Here is a 16250-nt window from a genome sequence, read left to right on the forward strand (position 1 = left end):
AGCAAAGAACCAATCAATAGTCACTGTGTCCAGCAGAGACTTTCACTGGGACGGTCCCCAACTTTTGCGGGCCTACAGTTCTGCAGAGACCCTGCAGGTTGGGGGACTGGCCTTCCAACAAGCCGATATGCAAAGGAGCCAGCAGCCACAAAAATGTCTGTATGCAAACTCACCAAGGCACCAGTGCTGCAAGGCCGGGGATCTGGCAGGTTTTATTTTCAAGGTTTATAATCACGGGGTGCAGCAGAAGCTGGGCATCCACTGTCACAACTGGTCTTGCTCTGTGGGAGAATATGGGGAGAGAGAGAGAGAAACAGATGCTTAACACACTGAAGGAAAGCCAGATTGATGATCACATCCCTGAAAACCAATGCTTTGCTTCCAAAAGTGACTCCCTGTCCAAGTGTGCACACAGATTAGTAAATATAAAATATTGTTGTCTTGTTCAGTTGTGTTTGGCTTTTCATGACCCCTTTGGAGGTTTTCTTGGCAAAGAGACTGAAGTGTTTTGCCCTTTCCTTTTCCAGTTTATTTTACAGATGAGGAAACTGAGGCAAATAGGGTGAAGTGACTTGCCCAGGATCACCCAGCTAGTAAGTGTCCGAAGCTGGATTTTAACTCAGGAAGATGAGTCTTCTTAACTCCAGGCCCAGAGCTCTATCCACTATCTATCAACACCTACCTGCAAAATACAAAATGCATCCAAAATTGTGGGCATGTAGTAGGGGGTGGGTAGGTTCTAAGATAATGCGAAGTGCTGTGTGTTGAGGGGAGATTACAAACTTGCAGTGTCAGGAAAGGCCTCATAGAAAAAGTGCCTTCGAGCTGAATCTTGAAGAAAGCTAGCCATTTTGAGAGAAGAAAGGGAGGAGGGCGAAAACTTGTAGGCATGGGGGAACACAGAAAGGGTGGAAATGAAAACGGAAGGTAAGTCAATTTGGCTGGAATGTGGAGCGTATGAAGGGGAGTAATTTATGGTAGTAGATTGAAGCCAGATTCTGAAGGGCTTTAAATGTCAAAAAGATGAGTTTGTACTGTATTCCAGGAACCACTGACATTTGTTAAGTGGAAAAGTGAGATGATGAGACCAATGCTTTAGCATTATGACTTGGCAGCTCTGAAGAATATGGATTCAAGATGGGAGAGGCTAGAGGTGGGGAGACCAAGGAAGCTTCCTGTGATTGTCCAGGCTAGAAGGGATCAGGGTCTGAACTTGGGCAGTAGAGCAGAGTGGACACAGGTGAGAGATGGTTTGGGCAAAGGATTAACAAGACTTGGGTCGTGGGACATAGTGAGGGAGAGTGAAATATTGGTGGTGATTGAGGTGGCCAATACCAATGACCTGAAAGCAGCTGGTACCTCCACAGAAATAAGGAACTACTCAGGACTTACTGATTATATAATTGGTTTAGGCTCTGTGAGCCTGACTTGTCACTTCTGGACATACCCCGAAGATCATTACTCTATCCCTGTGGCCTACTATTGATGAGAGGAAAGGACCCAAGACGTATTTCTAGAAATGTCTTTCCCCCTCTTTGCTATTCTGTAAATGCACATGGAAATATGGCAGAGGCAGGAGGAGAGAACTGAATGAGTGAAATCTAACGTGGATCACTTAATGGTCTTCTAAGGTTCATGTTTTGTTTGGCCATAGATGATAATGAATTGGGGGTGGGGTCATATAGTAGGATATTACTCATTCCTACCAACATTACTTCTGGTGCTGATACAATTCCCACCACCACTCAACACCACTACTACCATTACTACTGTTATGACTATTTCAGGGGCCACCTCCTGTGTGAAGCCTTCCATGATTCATCCCTCCCTCCTAGTTATCAGTGCTCTTTCTCCTTTCAGATAATAATAGAATAGCTAGCATTTATATAATTCTTTAAGGTTTATAAAGCACTTAATGAATACTATTTCATTTGGCCCTCGCAACCACCCCGGGAAGTAGGTGCTATTGTTATCTCCGTTTTGCAGATGAGGAAACCGAGGTAAACAGGTTAAGTGACTTGCCCAGGGTCACACAGCTAGTGACTTGCCCAGGTTTGCATACATCAATTCTTCCTAATTCCAAGTTAGTTCTCCTACTTCACTCCTTAGTTGCTGTAAGTCCTTTCACATTTTATCTCTATATATTTTATAACTTCCTTCCTAAGTAGAAAATAAGCTCCTTGAGGACAGGGATGGTTCCATTTTTCTGTTTCACAAAGTAGGTGCATTGTAACAATTTGCTACATTCACAACTCATTGAGAATACTAAGTCATGAATGCAGAGATCTAAAGCAAACAAACAAGCAAGCTAAAACCATACAACCCTAGTCTTAAAAAAATAAAGGAGTTTCCAAAATAAACATTCTAAATATTTGGAAATCTCTAAACTAGCACTTCCCCAAATGCTTTTTTAGTCTAATGTAACACAGAAAATTAAACAAATTTGAAATCACATGAATATTTGCATACCATGACCACATACCTATAAACAACCACTTTTCCAGCTCCAAAGGCACCCACAATCAAATCTGGAAAAAAAACATATAACAATTTGTATAGTAGCCATGCTTCAAAATCTTACTTATCACTTGTGTATGTAACATGCTGAAATGATCTCTCTCTCTCTCTCTCTCTCTCCCTCTCTCTCTCTCTCTCTCCCTCTCTCTCTCTCTCTCCTCCCTCTCTCTCTCTCTCTCTCTCTCTCTCTCTCTCTCTCTCTCTCTTCCTCTCTCTCTCTCTCTCTCTCTCCCTCCCTCCTCCCTCCCTCCTCTCTCTCTCTCTTCTCTCTCTCTCTCTCTCTCTCTCTCTTCTCTCTCTCTCTCTCTCTCTCTCCTCTCTCCCCCCTCTCTCTCTATCCCCTCTCTCTCCCTCTCTCACTCTCCCTCTCTCCCTCTCTCTCTCTCCCTCCCCACCGCCTTTGGTAGAACTGCTACTTCATCAGTGTAGGGAACTCTAAGAATTGACACTTCCTTCCTATATGCACATTGGTGACTCTACTGCAACTTATGGTCTAAGAGAGCTGCCTGGGGCAATTGAATATGATGAACAATATCACTAATTTGCTAATAAATTAGTAAAATAAGAGCAGAATGTTTCTAAAACATTCTGGATCATAATGCAATTGACTCCACAGTCACCCAATTCAGTAGAACAGTGTTCCATTTGGAGGCCCATTCAAGAAGATCCTACTATTGATTGAACATAGGTAGTGGAAGGATCTCACTGTAATATTGTTTTGCTTTTCATCCAATAGTTTAATATACCCCTCAAAGACAGCATTATTGGGAGGTTTTCTGCAAGGAGAAAAACTGTTAACAATTCAAATGAGGAAAACAATCATTAGTTTAACTCATTCTATCAATTCTGTTAAAGAAGCCTTGAGAAAAAGTGAGGAGAAAATGAAGGGAATCAGCATTTATAAGGTGCCCATTATGTGCTGGGCACTAAGCTAAACACTTTATGAATACTGTCTCATTTCACCCTCACAACAACCTGGCAAGAATAGGAGGCCGCTTTTTAACTTCATGGCTTCCTGCCTCCAGGCTCAAATCAAATTGTCCCTATACCCCAAACTCAGCACTCTAGCCATGGTACCCAATCATAATAATTAAGGTCACAAGTTTCTAGATTAATCTATTTTGCCTTCCCAAAACATGTCTAATTTAAAAATTGCATATTAATCTCACCTTGTTCTTGTATAGTTTTAATTCAAAATACTTTCACAATTATTTAATTTCTTTACTTTTCTTTTCCTAGCTCTTCCAGGAGAACAATAATTTCCTTTCACACCAAAGGAAGATACTAAACTAACTTGAAGAAAGTGCTCAATCTCAGAAACTACAGACCCCGATCTTTCTACGGAATGATAATCTAGATAGCTCTACCTTACATAATCAGTCAAGCATTTATGAAGTTCTTACTTTGTGCCAGGCCCTGTGCTAGATACTGAGACTACAAAGACAACTGATGGAATAATCCTCACTGGCAAGTGCTTATAGTCTAAGGGGACAGAGGAGGACATACAAAGAGAATAAACACACATACATAGGGAATAATTAAAGGAGGTGATTTTCAGATGGAGGACAAGAGCACTTGGGATGGAGGGGACCAGGAAAGGCTTCATGTGGAAGTTGGTATTTCAGACACATCTTGAAGATAGAGGGGGTTCTTTGAGGCAAAGGTGAGGAGGGAATATATTTGAGGCAAGGAAGTCGGCCCGTGCAAAGAAACTGAGAAGTGATGGAGTCTCACGAGTAGAAAGCAGAGAAAAAGGCTAGTTGGGCTGGAAGCAGAGTGAAGGAGTGGGAATACCTAATGAGGCTAGAGAGATATGGTGGGAAAGATTGGAGTCAAAGAAGAGTAGGAGGCCTAGGTCAGAGCCTTGAGGAACACCCACCATTGGTGGGGGAGGCAGGAAGGGACGTGATATGGATAATGAACCATCAAAGGAGACTGGGAAGGGGAGGTCAGACAGGCAGGAGGAGAACCTCTAAGATAGTGTCATGGAAGACCAGAGAAGAGAGATTATTCAGAAGAGGGTGGTCACCATCATTAGAGAAAGAGTTCTAGAAGGATGAGAAGTGGAAAAAAAAACAAAACAAACCACCTCCAAAAAAACCCCACCAGATTTGGCAACTGAGAGATAGCTTATAACTTTGAAAAGAGCAGTTTCAGTTCAGTGATGGGGTTGGAAGACAAATGGCTAAGGGTTGGGGGCTGAGAAAAGAGTGGTGGAGACAGCTGGAGTAGGCAGCTTTTTTTCTAGAAGTTTGTCTGAGAAAGAAAAGCCATATATATGACAGCATCCTGGGGCTGGTGAGGTCTAGGGAAGGTTTTATAAAGATGGGGGACATTTAGGCATGTTTGAAGGCAGTAGAGAAATGAATAGGGAGAGACTGGAGATTAATGTGGGGTGGTGATTGAGGCTACAATCTGCTGGAGAAAAATCTGCTAGAAAAATTCATTTTGTTCTTTCCACTTTCCTTCTCTCTCTTTTTCCTTTTTTATTATGCCTATTTTCTTTCTTCTCCTGCTCTACTAATTCTTTCGCTTTTGGTCTTTTTTCCTTCTTCTCTTACTCTTTCCTATCTTTTCTTGCTCTCTTTTTCCCTTCATCTCTCCCCCTCCCCCAATAAGGTGAGCTATTTAGAAACATATATCGAGTGTTTAAAGATTTGAAAATCAACTGTGAGCATAGAATCTCTAGGGGAAAAAAATAAACAAGAGAACAAGTGAAATCTGATTCTGCTGATGAAAGCAACAAAGAAAAGACCCATTTGTTGAGAATGTGTGGTGTGAAACCTGGGTAAATTCTAGTGAATTTGCATATTCGAAACAGAAATTTTTCAGGAAGAAAATCTATGTGTTACTTTGAGGTGTGCTTTGAAAGAAGATACCACATCTAAGGGGTAAGACACAAACAGCAGGACTTTGATTCCACCAGAACACTCAGAACAAACTAAACTCAATTTAAGAACGTGCCTGTTCTGTGCAAAAAGAGCCCAGGCTTGATCCTTAGGACAGTAAATAAAGAGGGTTTATTTTTTCAGGAATCTTTCATCTCAGCACTCCAGAATGGGAATTTTTCTATGGTGGAAAATCAGAGTCCTGGCCACATTACAACACAATTTTCTATATGGAAATGTGCTATGGTTATCTAGGGTCCAAAAACCCAGTTAGTTATTAACCCTGGAAAAATGCTTGTCTTCTGAGACACCACCTTGGTATTGTGCCTGCTGGAAGGGGTTAGGCATTGTTTGTGCTCAGACCCTCAGACTCGAGAGCAGAGGAGAACTGATTTGTTGACTTGCATTTCTGCCCAATCGATTTTCTTCCCCCAACTGGGAGACTGGCTATGATAGCCATGTTGTGGTTCACATATGTATTTTTCAAATGATCTTAACTTTTTGTTTTTGGCAAGCAGGGCACATATTTCAATGTCTTGGGGCTTAAATGATGATTTGGAGGCTGATCAATTGTGGTGCTAACATTTAGATTCATAACTCCGCATACTTTCTTTATCACCATGAGATAACAGGTCTCAGATTTTTATCAACTGTCTGTTTTCTTTCCTTTCCTTTCCTTTCTTCCTTTTTTTGGAAAGAATTATCCACAGGCAGGTTTTTAAAAACAACAACAACAACAAAAAACCTTTACACTTTCCTGTTTCTTTTCTGGGGGAAAAAAAGCTGAGTCTGGCAAATTACCTTTGTTCTCTTCCCTCAACAGAAAAATAAAAGAAAATGAAATGGAGCTCTAAACTGCTAGGTTTTTGGTGACCTATCTCATTGCTTAAAATGTTTATTTTCCTTTTGACTTTTCTTGGATCCAGTGAAGATTTTTGCTGAAACCAAAAGGGGATGCAGATTTGGTCAGCAAGAAAAAATAACTTTGAAAATGTGAGATCACAGGAGAAATGTATTACCCGCATGTTTTGTGTCAATCTCCTCCAAATTTGCATTTTTCTGTTTTCATGAAGAAAGAAGCCAAGCTTTGGAACTGTTGCTTGAAATGGAGAACTTAAAGTCTGAGGTTTCACTAATCCACCAAGGGAATTGTTAAAGCTGGAGGTTCTCCAACTAGAAAAGACCAGCTCTGTTTCAAGCGGACAGGTAAGGAGAACATGGAGATTAGGAGGCCTGAGAGAGTGGGTAGCAGGAGTTGGAGGCCACAGGAAGAGATACTAAACAATCAACTAAAATTGCTGCATGGAGGGGAATGAGGTTCTTGGAACGCTGGTGGCCATCCATAAGCCTTTATCTTTTCCTATGAGAGGTCTAGTCCTCCTACACATGGGGGAATATGGTAATATATGGGGACCACATTACAGATCAGGACAGGGATGGAGATGACCTCTCATTTCACTGATGTGAGGAAGCTCCCTTGGCCAACGCACGTCAGCATAGTTAGAGCAATGAGAGTTAAGTGACTTGCCTTAGATCACACAGCTAGTATTCATCAGAAGCAGGTCTTAACCCCAAATCTTTCTGATTTCAAGGTTGGCTTTAGTTATTACACCAAATTACCTCTCCACTAGTGCTACTTATCTGGAATCCAAACCCATGGGTCATTTCAGAAGTTCAAAATCCTTAGTCTTGCATTCATGACTCTTCAAAAATCTGGTACCAGCCTATCTTTTTGGACTTATCTCAAGTATCTTCTTTTAAAAAAATATTTTCCCCAATTACACATTGAAACAATTTTAACATTGTTTTTAAAGTTTTGAGTTCCAGATTCTATTCCTCCCTCCCTCCTCCACCCCCATCCCTGAGATGGTAAAGGGTCTCGAAGAGCTGGACACAACTGAAATGACTGAACAACAAGAAAATAATAAACTTCTTTCCCTCTATACCTACAATGCTTTGGCCAACATCAGTTATTTACTGTTCCTCTGTATATACTCTGCACCATTCCACCTCTATGCCCCTTCTGTGCTCCTGGCCCTTGAACTTCCCAATTCAGATGACTGAGTAAAGAAATAAATGAATACAAACATATTAAGTTACTATGTTTTAAGCACTTTTAAGCTCTGGTGATGCAGCTTGTGAGGTAAGATAGTATCTACTGAAAAAGGAGCTCACAGTGTAATAGGGAAAGAGGATACATATTGAAGTATTCACCTGCAGGACTGAAGGAAAAGTTCAGTGGTCGTCAGGGTGCAGTAGCAAGGCAAATAGCAAAGCAACTTCTTTAGTGTTATTTCCATCGCTAAAATCATATCTAATTTTGACGTTGATGCATTTAAGAGTGCCAAGGACTAGGGTGGTGAGGATTATCTTTTCTGGGTTTTCAGTGAGAGTAGTTGCTAAGGAGGTAGGGGCAGCATCACTTGTAGAGGGAGTTGTCTCCAAAGGAGCTGATCCCCTGGCTGAGTTCTGGGAGAGCTGAAAGAAAGGCAGGGCCAGTGCCCTGTGATGGGCTGCTATTCCCAAAGTTCTTGGAGGTAGAATCCTGGGCCAACTTTGCCTCTCTTGGTTTGAGGGAGGATTGTGGCTGAAGTGCTGGCAGTGGTTTGGACTGCCTAGAAAAGCCACCTCCTGTCTTTCCTCAAAGATGTTGCTGCCACCTCCTCTGTGAAGCCTTCTCTGATCCTTCTTTCCTAACCCTGTTGTTGTTCAGTTGTTTTTCACTCATGTCCAACTCTTTGTGACCCAATTTTGGGGTGTTGTTGGCAAAGGTACTGGGATGGCTTGCCATTTCCTTCTCCAGCTCATTTTACAGATGAGGAAACTGAGGCAAACAGGGTTAGTGACTTGCCCTAGTAGGTGTCTGAGGCCACATTTGAACTCAGGAACCTGCCTGTTTTGAGTTCTAGATTTCAATTACTTTGCTTCTAGCTGCCGTGTAACTTTAGAGGAGTCACTGTTCTTTGGTAAATGGAGCTAAGAACCTCGAATCGTAACCAAGGTTGTCAAGTATGGAGAGTGAACACGACATTCTCCCTTGATTCCTACTACCCCTCCTTAGAGGGATAATTACATGCAAGAAAAAAAAATGAAGGAAAACCACGTCAGTAAATACAACAATGTTCGTTTGTGAACAGAGGATTATGAAAGCTCTGTGGATGTTTGGCACTGTATAAACATAACTCATTTGGGTGGAAAGCAAGCATTTAGATAAGTCTCCTAAAGTCTGGCAAGCATGGTCCTCTAAAAATAGACAGAAGCAGCTTTTCTTCGTTGCCTTTATGTTGTGCCCCATACAACATCACGGAGAGGATGGGTGACTAGTTAAAGAAGAAATGCTTTAAAAAGCATTCATAATTCCTATAGCAGAAAGCATTCGCCCCTAACAATCTGCGTGAATAGCTTCCAAATGAGCTCTGAAGGAAAACATTCATGAGCTATGGGGCTGCAGCATTCTAGTTTACTAAAGGTTTGGGGGGGGGGGTTGTTTGTTTAATAGCTGACAAAAGCCCAGAATGTGAATGTCTAACTATGACCCAACCTTACGAAAATAACTGCCCTCATGTCATTACCAGTGTGTGGCTGAAGAAAACAACATACCCCTGTTCTGCTGATTGTTGTCCACTCACCAGCCCTCAGAGGCTACAGTTGCTGGGCCAGAAAGCTACAGTTCAAGGTCTGTCCCATGGCTTAGAGAGCATTTAGCTCTGCCCTCACAGCATTTCTCCTGTGCACCTCACTGGTGGTAGACCCAATTCAGCTTGCCATATGTTAGACTCAAGCATCATTATATCATTTACAAACACCGTGAATAATAGGTTGTTTGGTGCCAGGTGTCTGCTAAGCAGGGCTGATTTCATAAAGCTAAAGTCGGCCACTAGACCTACACAAGGTGCTTTTACTCTTCACTCCCCAGCATTTTGCCCACTGAAGACTGATACCTGAAGTCCTTCCACTAGGCTTTATTCCTTTGGCTTAGGAATCTGTCAGTCTATTTCAATGCAGATCCCATTTTTAAACAGTTATCAGTCACTTATACCTTAATGGGCTTATAGATCCTTAGTTGAGAGTGTTTTCATAAGAGGAGGAAGAAGCAGTGCCTGTGGAGTCTGGTAAGAGATGCCATGATGAGGCAGTGCAGAAAAGGTAGGTAGAACATGGGTAGCTCGGGTTTCTGAAGACAGATGTTAGCTACTTCACTACTGAACCTTGTTCAGGGTTCAGGCAGCTTGCCCCACCCCAAAGTTCAATTTAGGATACATCTTATACCTTAAATAAAAGTTGAAGGAATAATTTCTAGATGATAGAATTCTTAAAATATTGTCAACATATGGACCAAAAGGCTCTGGTCTAGTTCATAGATTTTAGAGGCAGGGGATCTCTGTTTTAATCCTGTCTTTTATAAGCTGTGTAATGTTGACCAAGTCAATTTATCTCCCTGAGTCTCTAACCTTTAAAAGTGGAGGGGGGAATCCTATTTTTCCCACAATGTACATTACAGGAATGTTGTGATGAGCAAGTGAGATGAAGCAGATAAATTCTTTGTAACTCCGCAGCATTACATCAAGGTTAGCTAACACCATCACCACCACCTTAATCCCCATCTCTCTTCAAACCCTGAGAGAAATAGCCCAGGACTCAGACACTATGAACCTTGGGAATATCAGCTCAGTGCCCTCAACTGTCATCCTGGGAAGCCAGATCTGTGGAGATGTAGCTTAGTGGGTTTTTTTTTCTGTAGATGCTATGGGCTCAGACATTAAAGACCTAGAAAAGAAAATTCTTGCCACCAAAATCCTTGACATTTGTCAAAAACATAGGAAATTGACATGACCGTCTTAGTGAAAAGGACATCAAAGAAAAGGCATTGCCATCTGCTTTGCTGCTGCACCCTTTTGTCATGACTTGCAGCTGAAACCTTCCCATCAGAATGTTTTACTTTCCTATGTGTATCTTCAGTGCTTAACACAATGCTTTTCTCATCATAAGCACTTAATACATATCCATGTATTTATTTGTTCATTTATCCCTAACCTTTTCTGATCCCCCTTTGCCCTCCCTCTTTTGATTATCTCTACCTAATCTTGTATATGGCTAGTTTATACATAGTTGTTGGCACATTGTGTCTCCCATTGGATGGGGACTATCTTTGCCTTCCTTTGTGTCTCTAGCACTTAACATCTGCCTGGCACATAGCAGATGCTTAATAAATGTTTATTGACTAACATCACTGTTGCAGTTACTACTTATACTAAAGCACTTCCATGGATTTGCAGTCCCACTGATTTGAGTATTCCCTCTACTAGGCTGATTATAGCCCATATATGTGTGACACCCTTACTGACATGTGAATGCAGCCATCTTCTGTCATTCTCTCTTCCTTTACCCCGGACTCAAATGAAGAAGTGGCTCTTCTCCTTTCCAAGGCCAACCCATATCACCACACTGCTTTGATCTCATCTCCTCTCTTCTTCTCCAGTAAATTGCCCCAACTCTTCCCCCCCCACCTCAACACACTCTTTCTCTCTTATCTCTTCCTATCTAATAGCTCCTTCCCTACTGTCTATAAAGACACCCTTGTCTCCTCCATCCTAAAAAAACAAAAAAACAAAAAAACCAACAAACTTCACTTGGTCCTGTTCTTTGCTCTTATATTCCTCCCCTCATTCTGTCCCTTACTCAGTCTTGACCTAATAAATAATTTCAAATGAATCTGCTGTGTTCTGTTCTGGAATTCCTTGCCCTCTTGCCCCATCCTATCTCATGCCTTTCCAAACTCCCTTCTGTATTACCCTCACTATCCACCTTCCTTACTCTAAATGCTATTCAGTGCTGATGGAGGAAGTCACCAAAATGTCATTGGGAAAATATACATTTGGAACATTAGCTAGATATTGTTAGCATAACTCAAGAGGCTGATGTTGACACTATATATTTAATCATGGAAATGCTGAATTCCTGAATAGACATTGGACATTAGTCAATGAATATAATTGATTTCAATACTAGTGAACATTTGGATTTTGGCTTTAACATGTTTAATATCAATCTTCCTCAAGTTCACTCATAACTTCATAAGCCAAGGAGTTCAATGCTTTGATCAACTCATTTGATGTATCATTCTAGCATCACTAATGAGGAAGAGCAGTGAGATGTTAGGTCAACTAAAGTCCTAATTTAAAATCAGAATTTTGGGTTGTGTCTAACCTTTTAATTGTGCAGATGAGTAAATGCGGCCCAGAAAGTTGAAGTGATGTGCATAAAGTTACACAACTAATTACTAGCAAATTTCTGATTTGAGGTCTAGTTTCTTGGCTCCCAGTACCCTTTCTACTACTTGACACTGCCATCTTCTAGTCTTTCCATTAAAATTTTAATTTCCTCTAACTTCACAAAGCATCTTAGTAGAAAAGTAATCCACTCATTTCTAATTTGTTTATACTGAAATTATCAAAATACGGCTACATGAAAGCAGCTTGGTGTTCTGCTTTTCTTAAAAATATGAGTAGGAGTTTGCCAGGAAAAAAAATAAACTTAGACTATATGGCTTGAGAAGTTGGTTCCAAATGTCAAACTACTGATTTTAAGTGAGCTCAAAGCTTGACAAAATACATTATGCTCTGGCTTCAATTTTTACCCTATTTGGGTGAATCTATCCATCCATTTCCTCTTATGTGTTGTCTCTTGCTCATGCACGTGTACACACATTCATTGTACAATGTTCTACTCATCAAAACAGATGCACCATTTCACAGTCCTCCCCCCAGCCCCCAGTATAACTGTCTAAATTGCCTTCATGACATAATCATCATATATTATGAGTTTGAACAAGACAATGATAACCTTGGCATGGTGCCATTTTTTCCGTACAGTTTCTATAGCCTGAAATTTCTGCTTCTACAACAAATATGCACTTCTCTCTGCTGTTTGGGTTAATGCCTGCAGCAGATGGGGTTGTTAGAGAGTAATGTTTTAATAGGATTAGACTAGATTATTAAATGTTAGGGACTCTTGCCTGACTACCCCAGCTGTTTCTTTTCTGAAATGTTTCCATTTGATCAATGTATTCAAGGTATTACTAGTGAATCTGTCCTTTAAGCTTTTCAAAGCACATAAATAGCCACATTTGGAAACTCATTCCCATGTAACCTCATCTTTTCAGTAAGTAACCAATTTTTCCATTTGCAAGTTAAATGTCTAGGGAATATATATATCATATATGTATTTTTTATTTTTACTTTTGACCACTCCTGTGATTCCATTGGTATAGGGATCTCCAAGTGAAGAATTGTCTTGACTAATGCAGAGTTGGCTAGTGGCAAGTTATTTACCCAGGCTCTCCCAGTCATTATGGTAGTACTTGAACCCAGGGCATTCCAGACTTTAAGAACAGCTTTCTATTAATTATACCACACTTTCACCATATCTAAATACACACACACACGCGCGCGCGCACACACACACACACACGTTTATATACACACATAAACAAAAAAGGAGCAGTTTTGCCTATCAAGAGAATAGTGAGAACCACAAGGAAAGAAGTAACTTCATGTGGGATCAAAAACACCAAGGGCCACAGTCCAGAATGATGGGTTGCTTTGGCCACAGGGATTTCCTCACTTTTGTGCCTCCTTGTTAGGTTTCTATAATTGTGTATCCACTCTCCCCTATGGTTCCTGAGTGCATTAGTGGGAGACCGTGATCTAATTTTGTGGGTGGATTATGACCCTTTGATTATCCCTGCTTTTGCTTTCTACTGAGTAAAAAATTGGAATATTTTTGCTTTTGCCTTTTAACGAATAAATGTTATGATCATTCCTGCTTCTGGCTTATTATTAAGTACATGTTCTGTGTGTAAGAATTAATATCATTGTGATTGATTTTATGTAAATGGAAGCACACTAGTGAGGACGAAGGAATTACAGTGCCAAGTTTTAGGAACATATCTCTCTGACATACATAGTTTTCTTATGACTCAGAGACATTTTGGATCCTACACGTGTGGTATTTTACTCTAGGGCAGCTAGGTGGTGTAGTGGATCGAGTGCCAGACCTGGAGTCACAAGACTCATCTTCCTGAGTTCAAATCTGGCTTTAGACAAATACTTGCTATATAAACCTGGGCAAGTCACTCAACACTGTTTACCTCAGTTTCCTTATCTGTAAAATGAGCTGGAGAAAGAAATGGCAAACCACTCCATTATCTTTGCCAAGAAAACCCCAAATGGGATCATGAAAAGTTGGACATGACTGAAAAATGACTGGACCAATCCTACTCTCTAAGAAACCCAGAATTGCCAGTGTTAGTGAAGCTTGGATGAGAAAAACAGCTCAAATAGTGAAATTAGGGGTCTAAATCACACTTAGGCTATACAAGACTTTCTACAGTCTGGTCCCAACCTACTTTTCTTACCTTATCCCTAGCTATTTCCTACGCAAACTCTCCATTCTACCCATACTGTTTTACCTCCATGTTTATATAATATTTTGCCTTGTCACCTTTATTCACACTGGTACTGCCACCTGGAATTCTCTTCTTTATCATATCAGTCAAGACCCAGTTCAAGATTCTAGCTTGTCTAAAAAGTCTTCCTTTATTACCCTAGCTAGAAGTAATTGTGATTGTGATCATGACTGTGATCTCTCTCTCTCTCTCTCTCTCTCTCTCTCTCTCTCTCTCTCTCTCTCTCTCTCTCTCTCTCTCTCTCTCCCCCCCCTTCCCTCCCCTCTACAATACATTTTGTACCATTTACCTGACATTTAATGTTTGATTTGGGGGTGGTAGTACTAATCTAGTAATCTGTTTTATGTATGTTAATGCCTTGGCACTATTCCCCCTAGTAAATTAGGCTAGTCCTGGCAGAAGATATCTGAGGACTGTATAATATTTTATGCAGCCAGCTAAATGGTCCTTATAAAAAAAGGAACAAATGTTTGCAAGGACAGACTGAAAGGGAAAGAGATCTATGTGAAAAAAAACACTTCTAAGACAGCAGATAGAAAGAAGATTCAGAAAAGAAAGTTCTTGCCTTCAAAATCCTTGGCACTCTTTCAATGGTACAGCATCAGAAACTAGTATGACTTTATCAGCGGAATTGACATTAAAGAAGATGCATTGTAATCTGTTTGGCAGCCATCCCCTAAGGATCACGGGTCCTTTCCATCTGTCTTGCTTCTGATACCTTCTTTATGTATTGTATACCCCCAACAGAATGTGAGCTCCTTAAAACCAAGGACTAATGTTTCTTTTCTATTTGTATCTCCAGCATTCATTCATCAGCTTCAGTCATTCACTCACTTATTCCTTCCATCTGGGCTTAGAGTCAGGTAAATCAGGGTTCAAATCCTGTTTATAACACGTTTCATGACTGTGCAAATCACGGTCTCTCAGTGTTGTAGATATTACTCTTAAGACCATATGTACAGAAAAGGTTATGATACAGATTTGTAGGGGGAAATCCCTATACCAATAAGATCAAAGACATGGATTTTTAAAAAAATCACTGCCATTGAAAATAGGATATTCCAATGATTGCTCTATGCTCTGCAATTTGAAATATATATTATTATACATATATTTGTATTTGTTATATATGCATTATATTCATACATGTATATATGTATTATATCACATGTGTGATATATCATACATAATATATGTGTTATATATGTGTATGTGTTATATATATATACATATGATGCATCTATACATTAGTGCATTTATACATACATATATTTACATTAACACTGAAGAAAGGAGCCTTTTTGTAGGCAAAAGGGCTCATTTCTCGTTCTTCCTCTGCTACCTCTTGTTGAGGCCAGTGAGATTTTGTAGGGTTTTTTTTTCCTGTCTGGCTCAGAAAAGAGGTCAGTGAGCACTTCCATCCCTTCTTTCTGTCCCTCTCTGAGGGGCAGGAAGGTTCAGAACCCCTTGGTTTTATTGTTATCATTGTTTCTTCTGACTATGTTCCTCTATCTTCAGGCAATGCTTTCCTTACCTGACTGTGGTATGTTTACTATTAAAAGTGGTATGGGGCAGCTAGGTGGCACAGTGGATAGAGCACTGGCCTTGGAGTCAAGAGGACCTGAGTTCAAATCTGGCTTCAGACACATAACACTTATTAGCTGTGTGACCCTGGGCAAGTCACTTAAACCCAACCGCCTCACCAAAAAAACAAAAACAAAAGTGGTAAAACTGAATTTCCTAATGCAAAAGTGGTTATCTGTTTGAGCTATAATGCCATTTTGATGAATATTGATTTGAATATTTGTAAACTAAAACTTCACAATATGGTTAGTGTATATTTTAATTCCATGTCTTTAATGAATTTATGCTCTTGTTTTCAAAGAAAGTCCTGTGAGAAGTGTGCCTTTGGGGGCACAACCTACCAAGATGTACTCTCACTGAAACCAAAAGATTCTGCACTCGTGATCTTGGAAATGCGTGTAAACGAAGTGTGTGTCCATTAGGTAGCAGTAGGTATGTCACCTAATATGAATAAATATGTATCTACATAAAGAGGGAATCCTTATGACTTATATGCCCTATTTCCTCTTTCATTTGCTGAACTCCCAGCCAGGGGTGGGGAACCTGTGGCCTCAAGGCCACACGTGGCCCTCTAGGTCCTCAAGTGTGGCCCTTTGACTGAATCCAAACTTCACAGAACAAATCAGGGTTCATTTGCATTTGTTTAGATTTTTGGATTCAGTCAAAGGGCCGCACTTGAGGACCTAGAGGGCCACGTGTGGCCTTGAGGCCGTAGGTTTCCCACCCCTGAGTCATTCTTTGTATTTTTTTAATAAAGGTTTTATTGATGCTCTTTTCAATACCATTTACTTACC

General features: G+C 40.5%; 1 protein-coding gene across 1 annotated transcript in view; it reads right to left on the reverse strand.

The window, feature by feature from the left end:
• ITGA8 (integrin subunit alpha 8) overlaps positions 1-16250 on the reverse strand; it is a 202716-nt gene that overhangs the window by 99185 nt on the left and 87281 nt on the right. The window contains exons 14-15 of the mRNA XM_020987504.2: positions 2483-2528; positions 174-281 (exon numbers count right to left, since the gene is read on the reverse strand). Of these exons, the coding sequence (XP_020843163.1) occupies positions 174-281; positions 2483-2528 (154 nt within the window). The remainder of the gene's footprint in view (positions 1-173; positions 282-2482; positions 2529-16250) is intronic.

The sequence above is a fragment of the Phascolarctos cinereus genome, unplaced genomic scaffold (assembly GCF_003287225.1).
Source record: "Phascolarctos cinereus isolate Bilbo 61053 unplaced genomic scaffold, phaCin_HiC Scaffold_1;HRSCAF=81, whole genome shotgun sequence".
Classification (NCBI taxonomy): Eukaryota; Metazoa; Chordata; class Mammalia; order Diprotodontia; family Phascolarctidae; genus Phascolarctos; species Phascolarctos cinereus.